We start from the raw sequence: 21,833 nt of genomic DNA, 5'->3' as shown, positions 1-21,833 counted from the left end.
TGCAGAGTTACTCTATTGATGTAATACACTGGCAGAGTCATGGGGGTTATCTTCTGGATGTTCTCCTGTTAATATATCACATCAGGAGGTCCATGAGGGCTCACCTGTTGATGTGACATACCAGGAGGGATGTTCAGGGTTCCGGGAGGGACATAAGGGATTCCCTTCTCGATGTAAAGTACTGGGAGGGATGTGGGGGAGTTCCCCTGTTGATGTAGCACATCCCCTTTCAATGTAGTACTGGGAGGACGGGATTTTAAACCTCGATATATGACATCAGGAGTGACGTGTAGCGTCCTCCTGTCAGGTTGACACATCAGGAGGGTTGTGAGGGTTTTCCCAAACAATGTAATGCACTGGGAAGGGGCATGGGGTTCGATGTAATGCATTGGGATGGGGCTCCTGTCAATGTGGTGCACCAGTAAGAATATGTGGGGTGTCCCGGTCATTATAGTGTATCAAGAGGAAGGTGAAGGATTCTCCTGTCGATGTAACACAACAAGAGGGCTGTGTGGAGTTCCCCCATTGATGTGATGTACTGAGCAAGACATTCAGGGTTCCCCTCTTGATGGCCCTGTGGGGTTCTAACCTTGATCTATCACATTGGGAGGGAATATGATATACGAAGGGGCGTGAGGGGTTCCCCTCTTGATGTAATGCTCTGGGAGGGATGTGGGGCTTCCCCATTTAATCCAATGCACTGGGATGGACATGAGGGGTTCCCAACTCAATGAAACAAATTAGGAGGGCTGTGTTTTCTCCCCCCCCCCCCCTAAATATAACACATTGGGCACTTTGTGCAGCCTCCCACCTTGATATAGCACAATGGGAGTGCCTTATGGGCTCCCCTTTTGATGTAACGCATCAACAGGGTTGTGCAAGCTGCCCTTCCTGATACATCTCATGCAGAGGGATGTGAGGGCTAATCCTGTGGACATAACAGACCCATGAGGGATGTGCAGGGTTTTGCTCTCGATGTAATGCTTCCGGAGGGATGTGAGAAGTTCTGCCCTCAATATGGCTCTGTCAATGTATCGCACCAAATGCCTTGAGGGGGTCCCTTCCTGATGTGGTGATGCATTGGAGGGATGTGAGGGGTTCTCCTGTAGATGTAACATACCAGGAGGGACAGTGTAAAGAACCAGGAGGAATGTGGAGGTTTTCCTGTTTGATGTGGCATGACGGGATGGAAGTGTCAGCTTATCCTTGTGATGTAATGCTTCAGAAAGGACATGTATGGTTCCCCTCAAGATGTGACACAAGGGGAAAGATTTGTAGGGTACCCTTCTCGATGTGACACATTGGCATGGATGTGAGGGGTTCCTCTCTTAATATACGATATTGGGAGGGATCTGAGGGGCATCCTTCTTGATGGAGTGCATTGAGAAAGACAAGAGGTACCCCTCTCAATTACAATTCAGGAGGACCCTTCAGGTTCCAGCCTCGATATAATGATATTGAGAGGGCTGTGAAGGATTCCCCTCTCGATGTAATGCCCCTGGAGAGATGTGAGGGGCTCCCGTCTCGATATACCACAATGGGAGGGATGTTCAGGGATTCCCACTGGGTCTGTTCCCAGGGTGTGGCGAATCTTAGCTCACCTATTTGCTGTTTCTGCTCCTCGAACCTGACCTACATGGTTCTTATCCCCCTTCCCTCCCCTCTCTCTCCTCCTCCACCCCCTCAGAGCCTTAATCAACATCCTGCGCCATGAAGCAGTGTCTCCGCCAGATGTGGAGCACAATGATCCCCCAGCCCCTGAGAGGATGTCCCCTCCATCTGACAACCCTCCCAGCATTGTGAAGAACCACTGCACCCCCAGCAAAGTTGGCAAGACCAGCTCAGGTAGGATGTCCCACTGGGACTGAGGGAGCTGCCTGTCGGTATGGGGGGAGATGTATATACTCCAGGATTGGGGCCCATAATCCAGGACCACCCTCCCCAGGGCCAGGATTGAGGGAGCCGCACTGTCAGGGGGAGATGTATATATTCCCGGTTTAGGGCCCATAATCCAGGCCCACATTCTCCGGGACCGGGACTGAGGGAACCACACTGTCAGGGGGAGATGTATATACTCCGGGACCAGGGCCCATAATCCAGGCCCACCCTCCCTGGGGCCAGGATTGAGGGAGCCGCACTGTCAGGGGGAGATGTATATACTCCACGACTGGGGCCCATAATCCAGCTCACACTCCTTGGGGCTGGGATCTGCTAATCTTGTCTTATAAGACTTGTTTCCCAATCCAGACAACATCCTGGTGAATCTCCTCTGCCCCCTCTCCATAGCTTCAACATCTTTCCTATAATGAGGTGACCAGAACTGAACACAATACTCTACCAGAGATTTGTAGAGTTGTAACATGACCTCGTGACTCCTGAACTCAATTCCCCAACTAATGAGGCCCATAGGCCCTCTTAACTATCTTGTCAATCTTGTGCGGTGACTTTGAGGGATGTATGGATTTGGACCCTCTGTTCATCCACACTCTTAAATAACCGACCATTAACCCTGTACTCAGCCTCCAGGTTTCCAAAATGCATCACCTCACACTTACACAGATTGAACTCCATCTGTCACTTTTCTGCCCAACTCTTCATCCTGTCTATATCTTTTTGTCAACATGACAAACTTCAGCTTCATCCGCACCTCCTCCAACCTTCAGCTCCATCCGCACCTCCTCCAACCTTCAGCTCCATCCGCACCTCCTTCATCCTTCAGCTCCATCCCCACCTCCTCCAACCTTCAGCTCCATCCCCACCTCCTCCAACCTTCGTGTCACCTGCAAACTGACTGACCCATCCTTCTGCCTCTTCATCCAGGTCATTTATAAAAATCCCAAAGAGCCGGGGTCCCAGAACAGATCCCTGTGGCCCCTCCACTAGTCACCCACCTCCAGGAAGAAAACGTTCCATCCACGACGACTCTATGCTTTCTACCTGCCAGCCAATATTTTATCCACACAGCCAAGGTTCCACTGATCCCGAGCCTCATAACTTTCTGAACAATTCTCTCATGTGGGACCTTTCCAAATCCTGGCTAAAATCCACGTCGACCACTTCTCTCACCCTTCTTTCATCAAATTCTTTTGTTACCTCCTCAAAAGTCTCAATTAGGCTCGTGAGTCCCGACCTTCCCTTCACAAAGCCCTGCTGACTATCCTTGAGTAGACGGGACCTCTCCAAATGCTCATCGATCCTGTTCTTCCTTATCCTCTCCAATAGTTTGCCATCTAAAATTCCCAGGGTCCTCCCTATTACCTGCTTTGCACAAGGCAACTACATTTGCCGTTCTCCAACCCTCCGGCACCTCCCCTGTGACCAAGGAGGAATCAAAGATCATCGCCACTGCCCCAGCGATCTCTTCCTTCACCTCATAGCAACCAGGGCTATAATCGCATCCGGCCCCAGGGACATCAATATGGATGTTTTTAAGAAGATCCAAACACTTCCTCTTCCTTAATCTGTACATTGTTGAGCACACAAGCCTGTGACCTCACCCTGGTCAAGGTCCTTTTCTCTGGTAAATACAGAAGCAAAGTATTAATTTAGGACCTCTCCAACCTTTTCCACCTCCAGACACATGTTGCTTCCTTGATCCTTTAGCAGTCCCACCTTCATTCTCGGCATCCTTCTGCTCTTCACGTATGCATAGGACGCCTTGGGGTGTTCCTTAATTCTACATGCCAAGGCCCTCTCATGCGCCCTTCCAGCTTTCCTAAGTCCTTTCTCGAGTTCCTTCCTGGCTACGATAGACTTCTCATGAGTCTTTCCTGTTTCCTGCCTCCTATATCTAATGTAAGCTTCTTTCTTCCACTTGACGAGCTGCCTGACCAACTTCATCAGCCACGGTTCATTTTCCCTACCATCCCTGACCCAGTGGGACAAACTGATCTTGAACCCATGATTAAGTGGTCCCTAAACTTCCTCCACATTACTTCTGTGCTTTCTTCTGTTCCCAATTTACTCTTCCTAGTTCCTGCCTCATCCCATTGTAGTTAGCCCTTCCCCAATTAAACATGTTCCCATTTTGTCTGCTTTTAACCTCGTCAATAGTTATGATAAAGCTCAGGGCATTGTGGTCACCATCACTGAAACATTCCCCCAAAGAGAGGTCTGCCACCTGACCAGGTTTATTATCCAGTATTAGATTCAGTATGGCCTCATCAGCTATGTCAGGAATCCTTCTTGATCACACCTGACAAATTCTGTCCCATCTATCCCTCTTGGAATCAGAAGGTGCCAGTCAATATTTAGAAAGTTGAAGTCTACTATGACAACAACCCTGAAATTTCTGCACCATTCCAAAATCTGTCTGCTTATCTGTTCCTCAGATCCCAAGGGCTACTTGGCCTTCCGACTTCCTCCCACACTGACTCTGTAGACACTTGCTCTACAGCATCCTCCCTTTCTACAGCTGTGATTCTATCCCTGACCAGTAATGCTACTCCCCTCCCCTTTTAAAAGACCAAAATCCTCAGTACTGCATCAGCCGATCCTGCCCTTCCTCCAACCAAGTTTCTGTAACAGCCACATCATAGTTCTATGTACTGATCCATGCTTTAAGTTCATCCTCTTTATTCCTAATACTCTGAGCATTGAAATAGACACATCACCCCCTCCAACTGACATTTACCCCTGTCTGTCCTTCCTCACAAATCCACAACACCTTTCCACCTTTGCCTTATTCTCTCCCATCCCCTGCCAAACTAGTTTAAATTCTCCCCAACAGCTCGAGCAAATCTGCCCACCAAGACATTGATCCCTCTCCAGTTCAGGTGCAGCCTGTCCTTTTTGTACAGATCAGACCTTCTCCAGAAGAGATCCCAATGATCCGTAAATCTGCACCCCTGCCCCAACTCGTCAGCCACCCATTCATCTGCCACAACTTCCCATTCTTACCCTCACTGGCGTGTGGCACAGGCAGCAATCCCAAGATTACCACCCTTGAGTTTCCTTCCTCAGAATCAGGATTTATTGTCATGAACAAGACATGAAATTTGATGTTTTGAAGGAGCGTCAAAGAGCAAACATTCATATTATAACCATCTCACCACATTAAAAAAACAATAACAGTGCACAAAAAGTCAGACAGTGCCTGTGGTTCATGGATCATTCCGGAATCTGATGGCAGCGGGGAAGAAGCTGTCCTTATCCCACTGATGCTCGTCTTTAGGCTCCTGGAACCTTTCCCTGATGGTAGCAAAGTGAAGAGGGCAAGGCCTGGGTGGGGGGGGGGGGGGGGTGATGGGGTCTTTGAGGATAGAGGCTGCTTTTTGAAGACCCCAGCTCATGTTGATGTCCTCGATGGAGTGAGGTCCGGTGCCCATGATGTCACAGGCCGAGTGAACAATCGTCTGGAGTTTATTCTTGTCCTAAGAGTTGGTGCCTCCGTACCAGGCAGTGATGGAACCAGCTAGAATGCTCTCCACGGTCCAGGTAGAGGTTTACGAGAGACTTCAGTGACCGACCGAATCTCCACAAAGTCTCGCCACTGATGAGTCTTCTTTGTGATTTCATCAACGTGGAGGCTCCGGGACAGATCCTCAGAGATGTTGACAGCCAGGAATTTGAAGTTCTTGACCTATATTCCCTCTTCAGGACCTCATCCTTATTCCTATCTATGACATTGGTACCAACGTGGATCACGACATCTGGCTGCTACCCTCCTACTTCAGAATGCTGTGGACTCAGTCTCAGATGTCCCTGGCGCTGGCACCTGTGAGGCAATATACCATCTGGGAGTCTCAATCTCATTCACAGAACCTCCTATCTGTTTGTCTAACCAACAAATCCCCAGTCACTATAGCTCTCCTCTTCACCTCCCTTCCTTTCTGAGACGAGGGGCCAGATCCTGTGCCAGAGACCCAACCATTAGGACGTCCCTAGAAGATCGTTCTCCACCCCCCACCTCAACAATATCCAAAACAGTATACTTATTATCGAGGGGAACAGCCACAGGGATGCTCTGCCCTGACTGCCTATTCCCCTTCCCGCTCCTAACAGTCACCCAGCTACCTGCCTCCTGACGTTTGCAACCTTGCCTTATATTTACTCAGGTGGCCTCCACTGCTTCAATGGGCAGCAAATTCCACAGATCCACCCTCTGGGGAAAAATAGTTCCTCCTCATCTCCGTCCTAAATCTACTCCCCTGGATCTTGAGGCTACATCCCCGAGTTCTAGTCTCCTCCACCAATGGCAACAACATACCTACCTTCATCTTACCTTTGCCTTCCAGAATTTTATGTTTGTGTAAGATCCCTCTCATTCTTCTAAATTCCAGTGAGTCCAGTCCCAGACGACTCAATCTCTCCTCCTAGGCCAACCCCCTCATTCCTGGAATCAACCTGGTGAACCCCCTCTGCACCACCTCCAGAGCCAGTAAGTCCTTCCTCAAGTAAGGAAACCAGAACTGCACCCAGTTCTCCAGATGTGGCCTCACAAGTACCTGGTACAGTTGCAGCAGGACCTCCCTGCTCCTAAATTCCATCCCTCCGGCAATGAAGGCCAGCGTCCCATCTGCCTTCTTGCTAGCCGCCACACCTGCAAACCAACCTTTTGCAATTCACGCACCAGCCCTCCCAGGTCCTTCTGCACGGCAGCGTGCTGCAATAACTTTCCATTTAGATAATCATCTGAAATTGTGTATTTTTTTTCACATTTGTCAACATTATACTCCATCTGTCAGGCCCTTGCCCACTCACTTAACCTATCTCTATCTCCCTGCACACTCTCCGAATCCTCTCCACAATTTGCTTTTCCTCTCAATTTAGTGTCATCAGCAAGCTTAGATACATGACTCTCTGTCCCCCCTTCCCAATCGTTAGTGTATATCATGATCTGTTACAGGCCCAGCACTGACCCCTGCGGCACCCCGTTCACCACCAATTGCCAACCAGAAAATCACCCCTGCACCCCAACTTTCTGCTTTCTATTGGTTAACCAACCCTCTATCCATGCTAATACTCTGAGATGTATATGCTTCGGGGCCGGGAAGAACTTGAGATCCATTTCCACAGATCTCTGAAGGTCTCTGCACAGGTTGGTAGGATAGTTAAGAAGGCCTTTGGGCTTCATTAGTCAGAGGATTGATTTCAGCTCAATAATGTCTGGTGGATCCAGAAAATATTGCATTCCATTCCTGTCGTCTCATTACAGAGTGGAGAGGGGGGAAGAGGAGATTGACCAGGACTGTGCCTGGATTGGAGAACAAGTCTTACGAGGCAAGATTAGCAGAGCTGGGACTTTTCCTTTTGGAGTGTAGAAGGATGAGAGGAGACTTGATAGAGGTTGACAAGATTCTGAGAAGCAGTGACAGGGTGGATGGTCAGCACCTGTTTCCCAGGGTGACAGTACCAAATACCACCAAAGTGAAGGGAGGGAAGTTTTTTTACACAGAGAATTGTGGGGGCCTGGAACACCTGGCCAGGGATGGTGGTGGGGGCTGGAACATTGGGGGCATTTAGAAGACTCTTAGACAGACACTTGGATGGAAGAGAAATGGAGAGTTATTGGTGTGAGGGAGGGGTGGAGTGTTTAGAAGGGACAGTACAACCTTGTGAGCCAAAGGACCTGAATTGTACTACCCTGAAGTGTGAGAGCTTGTGGTCACACCTCTCTCTCTGCTCCCCTCCTCCTGCAGGTCAGTGCTCCCAGGGACGCTATCAGCCGTCAGACACTGCACCCAAGCACCTGCAAGGTGGGGTTCAGCTTTGTGGGGGGAGGGGGTGGGGGGATAGGGGAGGAGGGTGAGAGGGGGTGGAGAGGGGGGAGGTGGAGAGGGAGGAGGAGGGGAGGGGAAGGTGAAGTGGAGGAGGAGGAGGAGGGGAGGGGAGGGGATGGGGACGGGAAGGGGAGGGAAGGAGAGGGGGAAGGGGAGGTGCTGCGGCACCAGTCGAGTGTGGGCTTGGGTTCTGGCTTCCAGCGCAGGGTGAATGTGGGGTCCTTGGGGAGGTGGAGACCACCATGTGAATGACTCTCAATGTTCTCCCTCCCCAGGTAACCCCTGCCATAACTACAAACACCTGCCCCTCTCCAGTCCATCGCACACTGGGACTCTGCCCCTGGGTAAGTGACCTGTGGATCCCCCCCATACCCCGCGCGCGCGCACGCACACACACACACACACACACACACACACACACAATGGAGGGATTAACTCTCACCCCCAACACACCCCTGTCAGAGGGGTTAACCTCGTCACTGCCACTCCCCAATTCTTCAACCTTAACCTTCTTCCTGCTGCTCCCTGAGCCTGTGACCCTCTCTGATCCTGATACCCTCCCTGTGACTCCCTCTGATCCTGTGACCTTCTCTCTTACTCTGGGACCTTCTCTGACCCTGTTGATACGCTATCAATAACCCCAAAAGACTAGTTACTAGATGATAGGCTTTTATTAAAATAAGACTGGACACAGGCTCCAGTTGCTGGTCAGGTTCCAGGATTCATACCTAAGGAGGGACTTGGGTGAAATTGCCTTTATTGAGGGATTCTAGGGGAGGGGTTACAGGGAGGAGATGGGCCAGCCAAACACAGAGATAGTATTACCTGACCCTCTGACCCAGTAACACCCTCCCTGCAGCTCTGACCATGTGACCCTCTCTGTGACTCTTTGACCCTGTCAGACACCCTCTGTGACGCTCTCTGTCACCCTGTGATCTGTTCAGTAACCCCACGACCCACTCAGTGACCCTGTAACCCTTTCAGTGATCCAATGACTGTATCTGTGACACCATGACCCTCAGTGACCTCATGACCCTCTCTCTGACCCAGTGACTATATCTGAGACACCATGATCCTCGTGACCCTCTCTGTGACCCTATAATGCTCTCTGCAACCCAGTGACTGTATCTGTAACACCATTACCCTCTCAGTGACCTCATGACCCCCTCTGTGACCCTGTGACGCTCACTGTGACCCATTGACTGTATCTGTGACCCTTTCTAACCTTCTCCTTGCCGCAGATCGCTCTCGACACCAGCTCCACACCCGGCCAGCCTTGATGACCTCCTGCTCCTACCATAATCTTGCCCACCTGCCCCCAACCTACGAGGCTGCAGTCCGGCATGACATGAGCCGCTACTCCTCCCTGCGGAGGCTGGGTGAGGAACAAGGGCCAAGGGGCATGCTGGGCGGAGGGGAGGGGCAGTGGTGCAGGGATTGGTACCTGCAGTGACGTTGCAGTGCATGTTGGCACTGGTGCATGGCATGGTGGGATTGGCACAGGGGCAGGGCATGCTGAGATTGGTGGTGCTGAAGTGCTTGCTGGGATTGATGGTGTTGTGGTGCCTGCTGGGTGCAGTGCTTGCTGGGATTGATGGTGTTGTGGTGCCTACTGGGACAGGGCACCATGGTCCTTGCTGGCACCATTGCAGGGCATGTCGGGATTGGTGGCATTGCAGTGCATAACCAATGCAGTGCATGCTGGAATTAGTGGTGTTGCAGTGCATGTTGGGGCTGGTGCAGTGAATGCTGGGATTGGTGGCATTGCAGTGAATGCTGGGATTGGTGGCATTGCAGTGCATGCTGTCACCATTGCAGGGCATGCTGGGACTGGTCCAACCCCTCCACCTTGCTGATTCCTCCCCCCTCTCCCCACAGCCGCCAAGGACGTGGATGACTGCTGCAAGCGGCGCCTCATGGCTGAGCTATCAGCCCGTGGGACTCTGCCCCTCCCCCCACGCCGCCGAGCCGAGCCCCGCGAGGCCTGTCCCACCTTCAACCCACGCCGGGTCATGTCACAGGACCGGCTACTGGGCTGGGAACCGGCTCCCCCTGCCCCCCGCCCTGGCACAGCTGGATCCCGTGAGCGCCTCCTCTCACCCGAACGCCGGGGCACTGCCTCCCCCTATGCCCTGCCCCACAAGACCCTGTCCCAGGGCACAGCAGTGGGCGGAGGGGCCTGCAGCCCACGTGGCCTTCCTGGACCAGCACAGAGGAGGCAGGCCTTCGCTACCAAGCGGCACAGCACCGTGGAGCAGCTGCACTTCATCCCCGGACACCCAGCAACCCAAGGACGGGCTGGGGGCAAGGCTGAGGTCACTGTCTGAGGGCCTAGCCTCTCCAAGAACTGTTCCCCCTCCACCCCAGGGCTGTTCCCTAACACCCCTCTCTCCCAGGGCTGTTTCCTCCTCCCCCTCCATCTGAGAGCTGCTCCCCCCCATCCGAGATCTGTTTCCCCTCCCCCTCCATCTAAGAGCAGTTCCCCACCTCCCCCTCTGTCCGAGGTCTGTTTCCCCCCTTTCCCTCCGTCTCAGGGCTGTTTTCCCCTCCTCACCTCCCTCCCCATCCATCCAAGGTACTTCCTTCCCTTCCCCTCCATCTGAGACTTGTGACCCCTACTCCTCCCCCTCTGAGGCCTGTCCCTGATCTCCCCATCTCAACATCCCCTCCTGGGGTGCAAGGCAGAGGTTTCCTTCTGACACAATCCAGTCGGACATTGTGGATGGAGATCCCTACAGTTGGATATCGTGGAGGGAGATTCCCTACAGTTAGACATTGCAGAGGGAGATCCCTTAGTTAGATATTGCAGAAGGAGATCCCCTAGTTAGACATTGCAGAAGGAGATCCCATAGTTGAATGTTGCAGAGTTTCCCCCACAGTCAGACATTGTGGAGTTCCCAACAGTCAGCATTGCATAGATCCCCTACAGTCAGACATTGTGGAGGGAGATCCTCAGTCATTGCAGAGTTCCCCTACAGTCAGATATTGCAGAGTGAGATTCCATACAGTTGGACATTGAGGAGGGAGATACCCTACAGTCAGACATTGCAGAGGTAGATCCCTTACCTTTGGTCATTGTGGAGATTCCCCTAGATTTGGACATTGCTGAGTTGCCTACAGTCATACATTGTGGAATTCCTACAGACGGACATTGCGGAGGGAGATCCCCTACAGTTGGACATTGCGGGTGGATTCCCTACAGCCAGACAGTGTAGAGTTCTCTACAGCTAGACAGTGTAGAGTTCCCCACAGTCAAATAGGCAGAGGGAGATTCCCCCTAGAGCCAGACATATCAGAATTCCCCTAGCCAGACATTGCAGAGGAAGTTCCCCTACAGTCAATCATTGTGAAAGGAAATCCCCCTACAGTTGGACATTGTGGAGAGAAGGAAGATCCCCCTACAATCGGACATTGTGAAGGGAGACCCCTTATAGTTGTACATTATGAAGTTCCCGTATAGTCGGACATTGCGGAGAGAGATCTCTAACAGTCAGACATCGTGGAGGGAGATCCCCTACAGCCGGACATTGTGGAGGGAGCTCCGAAGAGTCGGACATTGTGGAATGAAATCCCCTATAGTCAGACATTATGGAGTTCCCTACAGTCAGCATTGCGTAGATCTACAGGCAGACATTGCAGAGGGAGATCTCCTACAGTTGACATTGCGGAGGGAGTTCCCCTACATTCAGATATTGTGGAGCTCCCTAGAGTCAGACATTGTGGAGGAAGATCCCCTACAGTTGGACATTGTGGAGGGACCTCCTCTATGATCAGACATTGCAGAGGGAGATCCCCTATAGTCAGACATTATGGAGTTACCTACAATCAGCATTGCATAGATCCCCTAGTCAGACATCGAGGAGGGAAATCCTTTACAGTCGGACATTGGGGAGTTCCTCTATGGTCAGACATTGCAGAGGGAGATTCCCTACAGTCAGATAATGTGGATTCCATATAGTTGGGCATTGCAGAGTGAGATCCCATACAGTCGGACATTAATGAGGGAGATGCCCTACAGTTAGACATTGCAGAGGGAGATGCCCTACAGTTAGACATTGCAGAGGGAAATCCCTATCTTCAGACATTGTGAAGTTCCCTACAGTCAGACATTGCAGAGTGAGATCCCCTACCATCGGTTATTGTGGAGTTTCCCCTAGAGTCAGACATTGCGGAGTTGCCTACAGTCATACATTGTGGAGTTCCCCACAGTCATTCATTGCAGAGAGAGATCCCCTACAGCTGGACATTCCGGTTGGAGTTCCTCTACAGTCAGACAATGTGGAAGGAGATCCCCTACATTCAGACATCATACAGTTCCCCTACAGTTAGACATTTGGAGGGAGATCCCCTACATTTGGACTGCAGAGGGAGATCCTCTAGTTGGACATTGCAAAGGGAGATTCTCTAGTTGGACATTGAGGAGGGAGATCCCCTACAGTTGGACATTGCAGAGGGAGATCCCCTACAGTTGGACATTGCAGAGGGAGATCCCCTACAGTTGGACATTGCAGAGGGAGATCCCCTGCAGTTGGACATTGCAGAGGGAGATCCTCTATTTGGACATTATGGAGGGAGATCCCCTACAGCTGGACATTGCGGAGGGAGATCCTCTAGTTGGACATTGCGGAGGGAGATCTCCTACATTTGGGCATTGTGGAGGGAGATCCTCTAGTTGGACATTGTGGAGGGAGATCCCCTACATTTGGACATTCTGGAGGGAGATCCCCTACATTTGGACTGCGGAGGGAGATCCTCTAGTTGGACATTGTGGAGGGAGATCTCCTACAGTTGTATGTTGCGGAGGGAGATCCTCTAGTTGGACATTGTGGAGGGAGATCCCCTAGAGTTGGACATTGCGGGGGGAGATCCTCTAGTTGGACATTGTGGAGGGAGATCCCCTACAGTTGGACATTGCAGAGGAAGATCCTCTATTTGGACATTGCAGAGGGAGATCCCCTACAGTTGGACATTGCGGAGGGAGATCCCCTACATTTGGACTGCGGAGGAAGATCCTCTAGTTGGACATTGTAGAGGGAGATCCCCTAGAGTTGGACATTGTGGAGGGAGATCCTCTAGATGGACATTGTGGAGGGAGATCCCCTACAGTTGGACATTGCAGAGGGATATCGCCTAGTTGGTCAATGTGGAGGGAGATCCTCTAGCTGGACATTGTGGAGGGAGATCCTGTAGTTGGACATTGTGGAGGGAGATCTCCTACAGTTGGACATTGCAAAGGGAGATCTTCTAGTTGGACATTGTGGAGGGAGATTCTGCATAACCATATAACAATTACTGTCCGGAAAGAGGCCATCTCGACCCCTCTAGTCCCACCTATCCACTCCCTGTCCATAACCCTCCAATCTCCTCACATCCATGCACTCATCCAACCTTCTCTTAAATGACAAAATTGACCCAGCTGCAACTACCTCTTCCAGAAGGTCATTCCCCTCAGCCACCACTCTTTGAGTGAAGAAACTTCTTCTCACATAACTTCTAATCTTTTACCTTCCATCCCTTAACTTATGCCCCCTCGTTCCAATCTCCCCTACCCTCAAGGGGAAGAGCCTATTCACATCTAATCTGTCTATCCCCCTTGTAATTTTAAATATCCCTATCAAATCCCCCCTCGACCTTCTACGCACCAATGAATATAGACCCAGTCTACTCAATCTTTCTCTGTATTCCAGATACTGCAATCCAGGCAACATTTTAGTAAATCTTCTCTACACCCTCTCTACCTTATTGATATCCTTCCTATAATTTGGAGACCAGAATTGCACACAGTATTACAGTATTCCAAACCTGGCCTCACCAATGCCTTGAACAGTCTCAACATCACCTCCCAGCTCCAATATAATATGCTATGATTTATAAAGGCCTACCAAAAGCCTTCTTCATCACCCTATCCACATGAGAATCCACTTTCAAAGAACACTGAACCGTTATTCCAAGATCCCTCGGTTCCTCTGTATTTCTCAATGCCCTCCCCTTCACTCCATACGTCCTGCTTTGATTATTCTTCCCAAAATTATGCACTTTACACTTATCTACATTAAACTCCATCTGCCATATTTCAGCCCACATTGCGGTGTTTCTCTAGAATTGGACATTGTGGAGGGAGTCCCCTACAGTCAACATTGTGGAAGGAGATCCCTTACAGTTAGACATTGTGAAGTTACCCCACATTCAGACATTGTGGAGGGAGATCTCCTACAGCTGGACATTGCAGAGGGAGATCCCATACAGATGGACATTGCAGAGGGAGTTCCCCTATAGTCAGATATTGTGGAGCTCCCTACAGTCAGACATTGTGGAGGGACCTCCCCTACAGTCAAACATTGAGAAGGGAGGACCTTTACAGTCGGACATTGCAGAGTTCCCCTATGGTCGGACATTGCAGAGGGAGATTCCCTATGGTCAGACAATGTGGATTTCCATACAGTAGGGCATTGCAGAGATCCCCTACAGTTAGACATTGCAGAGGGAAATTCCTACAGTCAGACATTGTGGAGTTCCCTACAGTCAGTCATTGCAGAGTGAGATCCCCTACCATTGGTCATTGTGGATTTTCCCCTAGAATCAGACATTGCAGAGTTGCCTACAGTCAGACATTGCAGATGGAGATCTCCTACAGCTAGACATTGCAGAGGGAATTCCCCTACAGTCGGACATTGTGGAGCTCCCTGCAGTCAGACATTGCCGAGAGAGATCTCCAACAGTCAGATATTGTGGAGGGACATCCCTGACAGAAGTACATTGTGGAGTTCCCCTACAGTCAGACATTGCGAAGAGAGATCCCAACAGCCAGACATTGTGGAGTGAGTTCCCCTACTGTTGGACTTTGTGGAGTTCCCTTACGTTCTGACATTGTGGAGTGAGATTTCCTACAGTCAGACCTATAATCAGAAATCACGGAGTTCTCTACAGTTGTACACTGTGGAGGAAAATCCCCTAAAGTTGGATTCTGTGGACATTGTGGATGAAGATCCCCTACAGTTGGACATTGTAGAAAGATCGATCCCCTACAGACACTGTGGAAGAAGATCCCCAACAGTCGGACATTGCGAGGGAGATCTCCTACAGTCCTGTAGTTGGACATTGCGGAGCTTCCCGACAGTTGGACTGTAGAGGGAATTCTCCTACCGTCAGGCATTTTAGAGAGGGATTGATCCCCTACAGACATTACGGTTCCCCTACAATCGGATGTTGTGGATTTCCCTAAAGTCTGACATTGCAGGAGATCCCCTACAGTCGGACATTGCGGAGGGAGATCCCCTACAGTCGGATGTCTCAGAGCCAGCCAAGAGCATCCATTGGGCATCAGAAGAGTGTCCTTTAGGAAGGATGTAAACAGAATGGACAGAGTGCAGAGAAGATTTAAAAGAATGTTGCCTGGGTTTGAGCTACAGGGAAAGGTTAAACAGGCTCAGACTTTATTCCCTGGAGTGTAGAAGATTGAGGGGTGTTTTGATAGAGGTGTTTAAAATGATGAGAGGGACAGATAGAGTAAATGTGGAGTGGTTATTTCCATTGAGAGGGGTTGATTCTAACAAGAGAACATGGATTGAGTTTGAAGGTGAAAAAGTATAGGGGAAATTTCTTCACTCAGAGGGTGGTGGAAATGTTGAATAAGCTTCCGGCCAAAGTGGTAGATGTGGGCTGGATTTTAATATTTAAGAAAAAGGTGGACAGGTATATGGACGAGAGAAGTGTGGAGGGTTATGGGCCGAGTGCAGGTCAGTGGGATTAGGTGAGAAGGTGTTCAGCATGGACAAGAAGGGCTGAATTGTCCTGTTTCTGTGCTGAAATTGTTATTTGGTTATATTATATTGTCTGTGGCCTCTAATTGGATGCACAGGGCTCCAAAATCCATGCCCTCCCTATCCCCACCCTCCGTCTGACAGGAGTCACTGGGTGATGAGAATGATCCAAATATAGGTATATTTAAGGCAGGGCATCAAAGGTTATGGCGAGAATGCATGCAGAGGGGCTGAGTGGCTGAATGGTGGGGCAGGCTCAATAGGCTGAATGGCCTATTCCTGCTCTTATAGTCTATCACTGCCCTGTTAACCCTGGGGTTAGAGAGAGAGGGGATAATAAGCCAGGGTTCCTGCTCCCCGTCACTGCTCACTGACCCCAGGGTTAGAGAGAGGGGGGAATCAATCAGGGTTATTGTTCCCCGTCACTGCCCACTGACCCCGGGGTTAGAGGGGGTGAAATTAGCCAGGGTTCCTGATCCCCGTCACTTCCCAGTGACCTTGGGGTTGGGGGAGGGGGGAAATCAGCCAGGGTTCCTGGTCCCCTTCACTGCCCAGTGACCCCAGGGTTAGAGGGGAGGCGGAAATCAGCCAGGCTCCCTGCTTCCTGTCACTGCCCAGTGATCCTGGGGTTAGTGAGGGTGGGGGGGGTGAGAAATTAGGGCAGGGTTCTTAGTTCCTGCAGATGATACAGAAGTTGGAGGAGGATCAGATAGGATCGAGAAATTACAGAGGCTGCAGAAGGACAGAGAATGGGCAGAGAAGTGGGAAATGAAATAGTGTCGGAAAGTGGACTGTCGCACAGAAAAAATAAATGGGCAGATTGTTTTCTTAATGGGAAAGAAAGTTGAAAATCCCCAGATGTAAAAGGACCTGGGAGTCCTCGTGAGGGACGGCCTGAAGGGAAACTTGCAAGTTGAGTCAGTGGTGAAGAAAGCAAATGCGATGCTGGCGTTCGTTTCAGAAGGAATAGATTACAAGGGTAGGGATGTGATGTGGAGGCTTTATAAGGCCCTGCTGAGCTCCTCATGTGGAGTGTTGGGAGCATTTTTGGGCTCATTTCCAAAAGGATGTGCTGATGTTGGAGAGGGTTCAGAGGAGGTTCATCAAGACGATTCTGGGAATGGAAGGAGCGTTTGACGGATCTTGGCTTGTGTTCGCTGGAATTTAGGAGAATGAGGGGGAATCTCATTGACACATTTTGAACGTTGAAAGGTGTGGACAGAGTTGATGTGAAAAGTTTGTTTCCCTCGGTGGGAGAGTCCGGGACAAGAGGGCACAACTTCCGGATTGAAGGCCGCCCGCTGAGAACGGAGACGTGGAGGAATTTCTTCATCTGGAGGGTGGGGAATCTGTTGCCACGGGCGGTTGTGGAGGCTGGGCCTTGGGTGGGTTTAATGTGGATTCTTGAGTAGCCAGGGCATGAAAGGGTGTGGGGAGAAGGCTGGACAGTGGGGCTGAGTGGGAGACTGGATCAACTCAGGGCAAGGCAGACTCAATGGGGTGAATGGTCTCCTGAATGAAGAGAGAGGTAGAGAGAAGGAAGGAGGGATAGGAGGAGCAAGGGGATGGGGCAGAGAAAGGGTGGAGGGAGAGAGGAGCAGGAAGGAGGGAAAGAACATAGGGAGGGGGAGAGGAGAGGAAGGGAGGGTAGGGGCAGAGAAGGAGGGAGGGAAGGGCAGAGCAGAGAGGCAGAAGGGAGGGAGGGGCAGAGTAGAGAGAGGAGGGGGAGAAGGGAGAGAGCAGAGGAGGAGGGGCAGAGAGGAGGGAGGGGCATTGAGGAGGGAAGGACAGGCAGTGAGGAGAGAGTTAGAGAAAGAGAAGGGGGTGGAGAGGAGGGATGGAGATGAAAGGAGAAAATACAGAGGCTGCAGAAGGACAGAGAATGGGCAGAGAGGTGGGAAATGAAATAGTGTCGGAAAGTGGACTGTCACACAGAAAAAATAAACGGGCAGACTGTTTTCTTAATGGGAGAGAAAATTGAAAATCCCCAGATGTAAAAGGATCTGGGAGTCCTCGTGCAGGACGGGCTGAGAGAGAGGGGTCAGGCAGGAGGGAGAGAAGGAGGGGCAGAGAGGAGGGAGAGAGGAAGGGGCAGAGATGAGGGGTCAGGCAGGAGGGAGAGGAGGGGCAGAGAGGAGAGAGAGGTGTCAGGGAGGAGGGAGAGAGGAAGGGGCAGAGAGGAGAGAGGGGGGCGGGGAGGAGGGAGGGGGGCTGAAGCTGGTGTTTGCCAGATCAAACAACTCACAGAAAACTGCAGCAGTGACCCAAACTCCCCACCCTCCGCTCCAATTCTTTTTTAAAACTGGTTTGGACTTTTATAACAACAGATCGTCGCTATTTTAATCTGTCTTGTGGAGATTTGTAACACCAATTTTAGCTAAAGAGGCTTTATATTGGATTCACAGAAGATGCTCCCCCTCCTGCCGACATCTCATATCCAGGGTGTGGGGGGGCGGGGTACTGTGGGAGGGGACGAAGCGATTTTAATTCTCAAATTGTTTTGTGTCCAGAGCTGTCTGTGTTTTGAATGAAATAAATTTGATTCGTGTATCTCTTTTACTGGCTTGCTCTGACCCCAGGGATGCAGACAGCAATGCCCAATGTGGGATTATAGAGATGAGAATTGTGCACAATGCACCCAGTGTGGGGTATGGAGATGGGAACTGTGCAAAGTGCTCCCGGAGTGCGGTACGGAGACGGGGAACTGTGCATGGTGCTCCCAGTGTGGGACACAGCGACGGAATTGTGCACAGTGCTCCCGGTGTGGGGTACGGAGATGGGAACTGTGCAAAGTGCTCCCGGTGTGGGGTATGGAGACGGGAACTGTACAAAGTGCTCCTGGTGCACGGTGCTCCCGGTGTGTGGTACTGGGACGGGGAACTGTTCACGATATTCCTGGTGTGGGAGACAGAGACAGGGAACTACGCATAGTGCTCCCTCAAACATTGCAATAGTCCCTAACCAACCCATCCCACCAACAGCCCATTTCACGCATCCGCTGCGGTCACTGTTAAATTCTCCCCCGACACCGAAACCCCCATCACCAACCTTAAGTCCTCTGGTGAGCAATTCATTGACAAAATGGTGGCCGGTAGCTTTGCCCTCAACAATCTTCTCATAAGTGCATTCACTGTTGCACATTCCTGATAGGTGAGGAAATGTGCGCCCATGATCAGACATGAATTAAATGAAGGACAAGAATCTGCTACTCTCCACGACAGAGCTGTTAATGTGTAGTGGAGGGTTGTCATTGTTAACTGCAACATGACAACCCAACGACTGAACTCGACACTGACTGATAAGGCCAAAGTGCGAGAAGACATTTTGAGCAGCCGCAATATCTGTGACCACATTTTCAAGGTATTAAGCACCAGTATTTATTGATCATTCTGCTCCACCGCACTCCCCCCGATCCCTCTGCTCCACCACACTCCCCCCATGCCACTGCTCCACCGCACTCCCCCGATCCCTCTGCTCCACCGCACTCCCCCTGATCCCTCTGCTCCACCGCACTCCCACCGCTCCCTCTGCTCCACCGCACTCCCCCCGCCCCCTCTGCTCCACCACTCTCCCCCCCGCTCCCTCTGCACCACCGCACTCCCCTCGATCCACCGCACTCCCCGACCCCTCGGCTCCACCATATTCCCCCGCTCCACTGCACTCCCCCAGATGCCTCTGCTCCACCACACTCCCCCGATGCCACTACTCCACTGCACTCCCCCTGATCCCTCTGCTCCACCGCACTCCCCCGATCCCTCTGCTCCACCGCACTCCCCCGATCCCTCTGCTCCACCGCACTCCGCCGATCCCTCTGCTCCACCGCACTCCCCCGACCCCTCTGCTCCACCGCACTCCCCCGACCCCTCTGCTCCACCGCACTCCCCCGATCCCTCTGTTCCACCACACTCCTCCCGATGCCTCTGCTGTCCTCATCCGTCTGCTCCATGCCACTCCCGCAATCCCTCTGCTCCACCGATTACTCTGCTCCATCACACTCCCCCGATCCCTCTGCTCCCCTGACCGCTCTGCTCCACCACACTCCCCCGATCCCTCTGCTCCACCGCACACCCCCTGATCCCTCTGCTCCACCGTACTCCCCCCGCTCCCTCTGCTCCACCGCATTCCCCCGCTCCCTCTGCTCTACCGCATTCCCCCGCTCCCTCTGCTCCACCGCACTCCCCTTGCTCCACCGCACTCCCCTTGCTCCACCGCACTCCTCTCGCTCCACCGCACTCCTCTCGCTGCACCGCACTCCCCCGATCCCTCTGCTCCACCGCACTCCCCCGCTCCCTCTGCTCCACCGCACTCCCCTTGCTCCACCGGACTCCTGTCACTCCACCACACTCCTCTCGCTCCACCACACTCCCCTCGCACCACGGCACTCCCCCGCTCCCTCTGCTCCACTGCATTCCCCCGCTCCCTCTGCTCCAACGCACTCTCCCCGCTCCCTCTGATCCACCGCACTCCCCCGCTCCCTCTGCTCCACCGCACTCCCCTTGCTCCACCGCACTCCTCTCGCTCCACCACACTCCTCTCGTTCCACCGCACTCCCCCGATCCCTCTGCTCCACCGTACTCCCCTCACTCCCTCTGCTCCACCGCACTCCCCCGCTCCCTCTGCTCCACCGCACTCTCCCCCCCCCCGCTCCCTCTGCTCCACCGCACTCCCCTTGCTCCACCGGACTCCTGTCACTCCACCACACTCCTCTCGCTCCACCACACTCCCCTCGCACCACGGCACTCCCCCGATCCCTCTGCTCCACCGCACTCCCCCGATCCCTGTGCTCCACCGCACTCCCTCGATCGCTCTGCTCACCCGATCCCTCTTCTCTACCACATCCCCCATCCCTCTACTCCACCACTCCTCCCCCAGATTCCCCCGCTCCACCGCACTAACCCCGATCTGTCTGCTCCACTGCACTACCCACGATCCCTCTGCTTGCCCGATCCCTCTGTTCCATCACACTCCCCGATCCCTGTGCTCCACTGCTCTCCCCCGATCCCTCTGCTCCATCGTACTCCCCCGATCCCTCTGATCCTCCGCACTTCCCTGATCCCTCTGCTCCTCCGCACTCCCCCGATCACTCTGCTCCACCACACTACCCCCAATCTCCCGCACTCCCGCCGATCTCCTGCTCCAAAACACGCCCCACCAACAACTCTGCTCCACCGCACTCCCCCTGATCCCTCTGCTCCACAACTCCCCCCGCTCCACAGCACCCCTTGCTCCACCGCACTCACTCGATCCCTCTTCTCCACCGCACTCCCCCGATCCCTCTGTTCCACCACACTCCCCCCGATGTCTCTTCTCGCCCGATCTGTCTGCTCCATGACACTCCCACGATGCCTCTGCTGCACTGATCACTCTGCTCCACCACACTCCCCCGATCCCTCTGCTCCAACGCACTCCCCGATCCCTCTGATCCATCGCACTCCCCCGACTCCTCTTCTCCACCACACTCCCCCTGACCCCTCTGCTCCACCGCACTCCCCGCAACCCCTCTGCTCCACCGCACTCCCCGCGACCCCTCTGCTCCACCGCACTCCCCGCGACCCCTCTGCTCCACCACTCTCCCCAGATCCCTCTGCTCCACCGCACTCCCCTCGCTCCACCACACTCCCCTCGCTCCACCGGACTCCTGTCACTCCACCACACTCCTCTCGCTCCACCACACTCCCCTCGCACCATGGCACTCCCCCAATCCCTCTGCTCAACTGCACTCCCCCGATCCCTGTGCTCCACCGCACTCCCACGATCCCTGTGCTCTACCGTACTCCCTCGATCGCTCTGCTCACCCGATCCCTCTTCTCTACCACATCCCCTCATCCCTCTACTCCACCACTCCTCCCCCAGATTCCCCCGCTCCACCGCACTAACCCCGATCTGTCTGCTCCACTGGACTACCCACGATCCCTCTGCTTGCCTGATCCCTCTGTTCCATCACACTCCCCGATCCCTCTGCTCCACCCCACTCCCCCGAAACCTCTGCTCCACTGCACTCGCCCGATCCCCCTGCTCCACCCCACTCCCTCTGCTCCACCGCACTCTCCCGATCCATCTGCTCCACTGCACTCCTCCGATCCCTCTGCTCCACCGCACTCCCCCTGAACCCTCTGCTCCACCGCACTCCCCCTGACCCCTCTGCTCCTCCGCACTCCCGCTGACTCCTCTGCTCAACCGCACTCCCCCTGACCCCTCTGCTCCACCGCTTTCCCCTGACCTCTCTGCTCCACCGCACTCCCCCCGATCCCTCTGCTCCACCGTTCTCCCCCGATCCCTCTGCTCCACCACTCCACCTGCTCCACCGCACTCCCCTTGCTCCACCGCACTCCCCTCGCACCACGGCACTCCC

General features: G+C 53.0%; 2 protein-coding genes across 4 annotated transcripts in view; both read left to right on the top strand.

Moving 5' to 3' along the window:
• LOC138758318 (protein shisa-7-like) overlaps positions 1–18,031 on the top strand; it is a 39,969-nt gene extending 21,938 nt beyond the window's left edge. Inside the window, exons 3-7 of one of the 3 annotated variants that reach the window (XM_069927067.1) lie at positions 1,688–1,845; positions 7,641–7,697; positions 7,997–8,065; positions 8,963–9,100; positions 16,694–18,031. In XM_069927067.1, the coding sequence (XP_069783168.1) occupies positions 1,688–1,845; positions 7,641–7,697; positions 7,997–8,065; positions 8,963–9,100; positions 16,694–16,893 (622 nt within the window). In that variant the 3' untranslated portion in view covers positions 16,894–18,031. Of the gene's footprint in view, positions 1–1,687; positions 1,846–7,640; positions 7,698–7,996; positions 8,066–8,962; positions 9,101–9,599 lie in introns of all 3 variants that reach the window. The other 2 variants (XM_069927065.1, XM_069927066.1) reach the window with 2 other exon arrangements.
• Positions 18,032–19,395: 1,364 nt separating this feature from the next.
• On the top strand, positions 19,396–21,357 carry LOC138756787 (uncharacterized). The gene is made up of 3 exons (XM_069923175.1): positions 19,396–19,851; positions 20,354–20,973; positions 21,060–21,357. The coding sequence occupies exons 1-3, from the start codon at positions 19,396–19,398 to the stop codon at positions 21,355–21,357; spliced, it is 1,374 nt and encodes a 457-aa protein (XP_069779276.1).
• Positions 21,358–21,833: the final 476 nt, after the last annotated feature.

Source organism: Narcine bancroftii, chromosome 3 (assembly GCF_036971445.1).
Source record: "Narcine bancroftii isolate sNarBan1 chromosome 3, sNarBan1.hap1, whole genome shotgun sequence".
Classification (NCBI taxonomy): domain Eukaryota; kingdom Metazoa; phylum Chordata; class Chondrichthyes; order Torpediniformes; family Narcinidae; genus Narcine; species Narcine bancroftii.
Note: the sequence above shows the minus strand (reverse complement) of the source record. Positions and strands in the feature narration are given on the sequence as shown.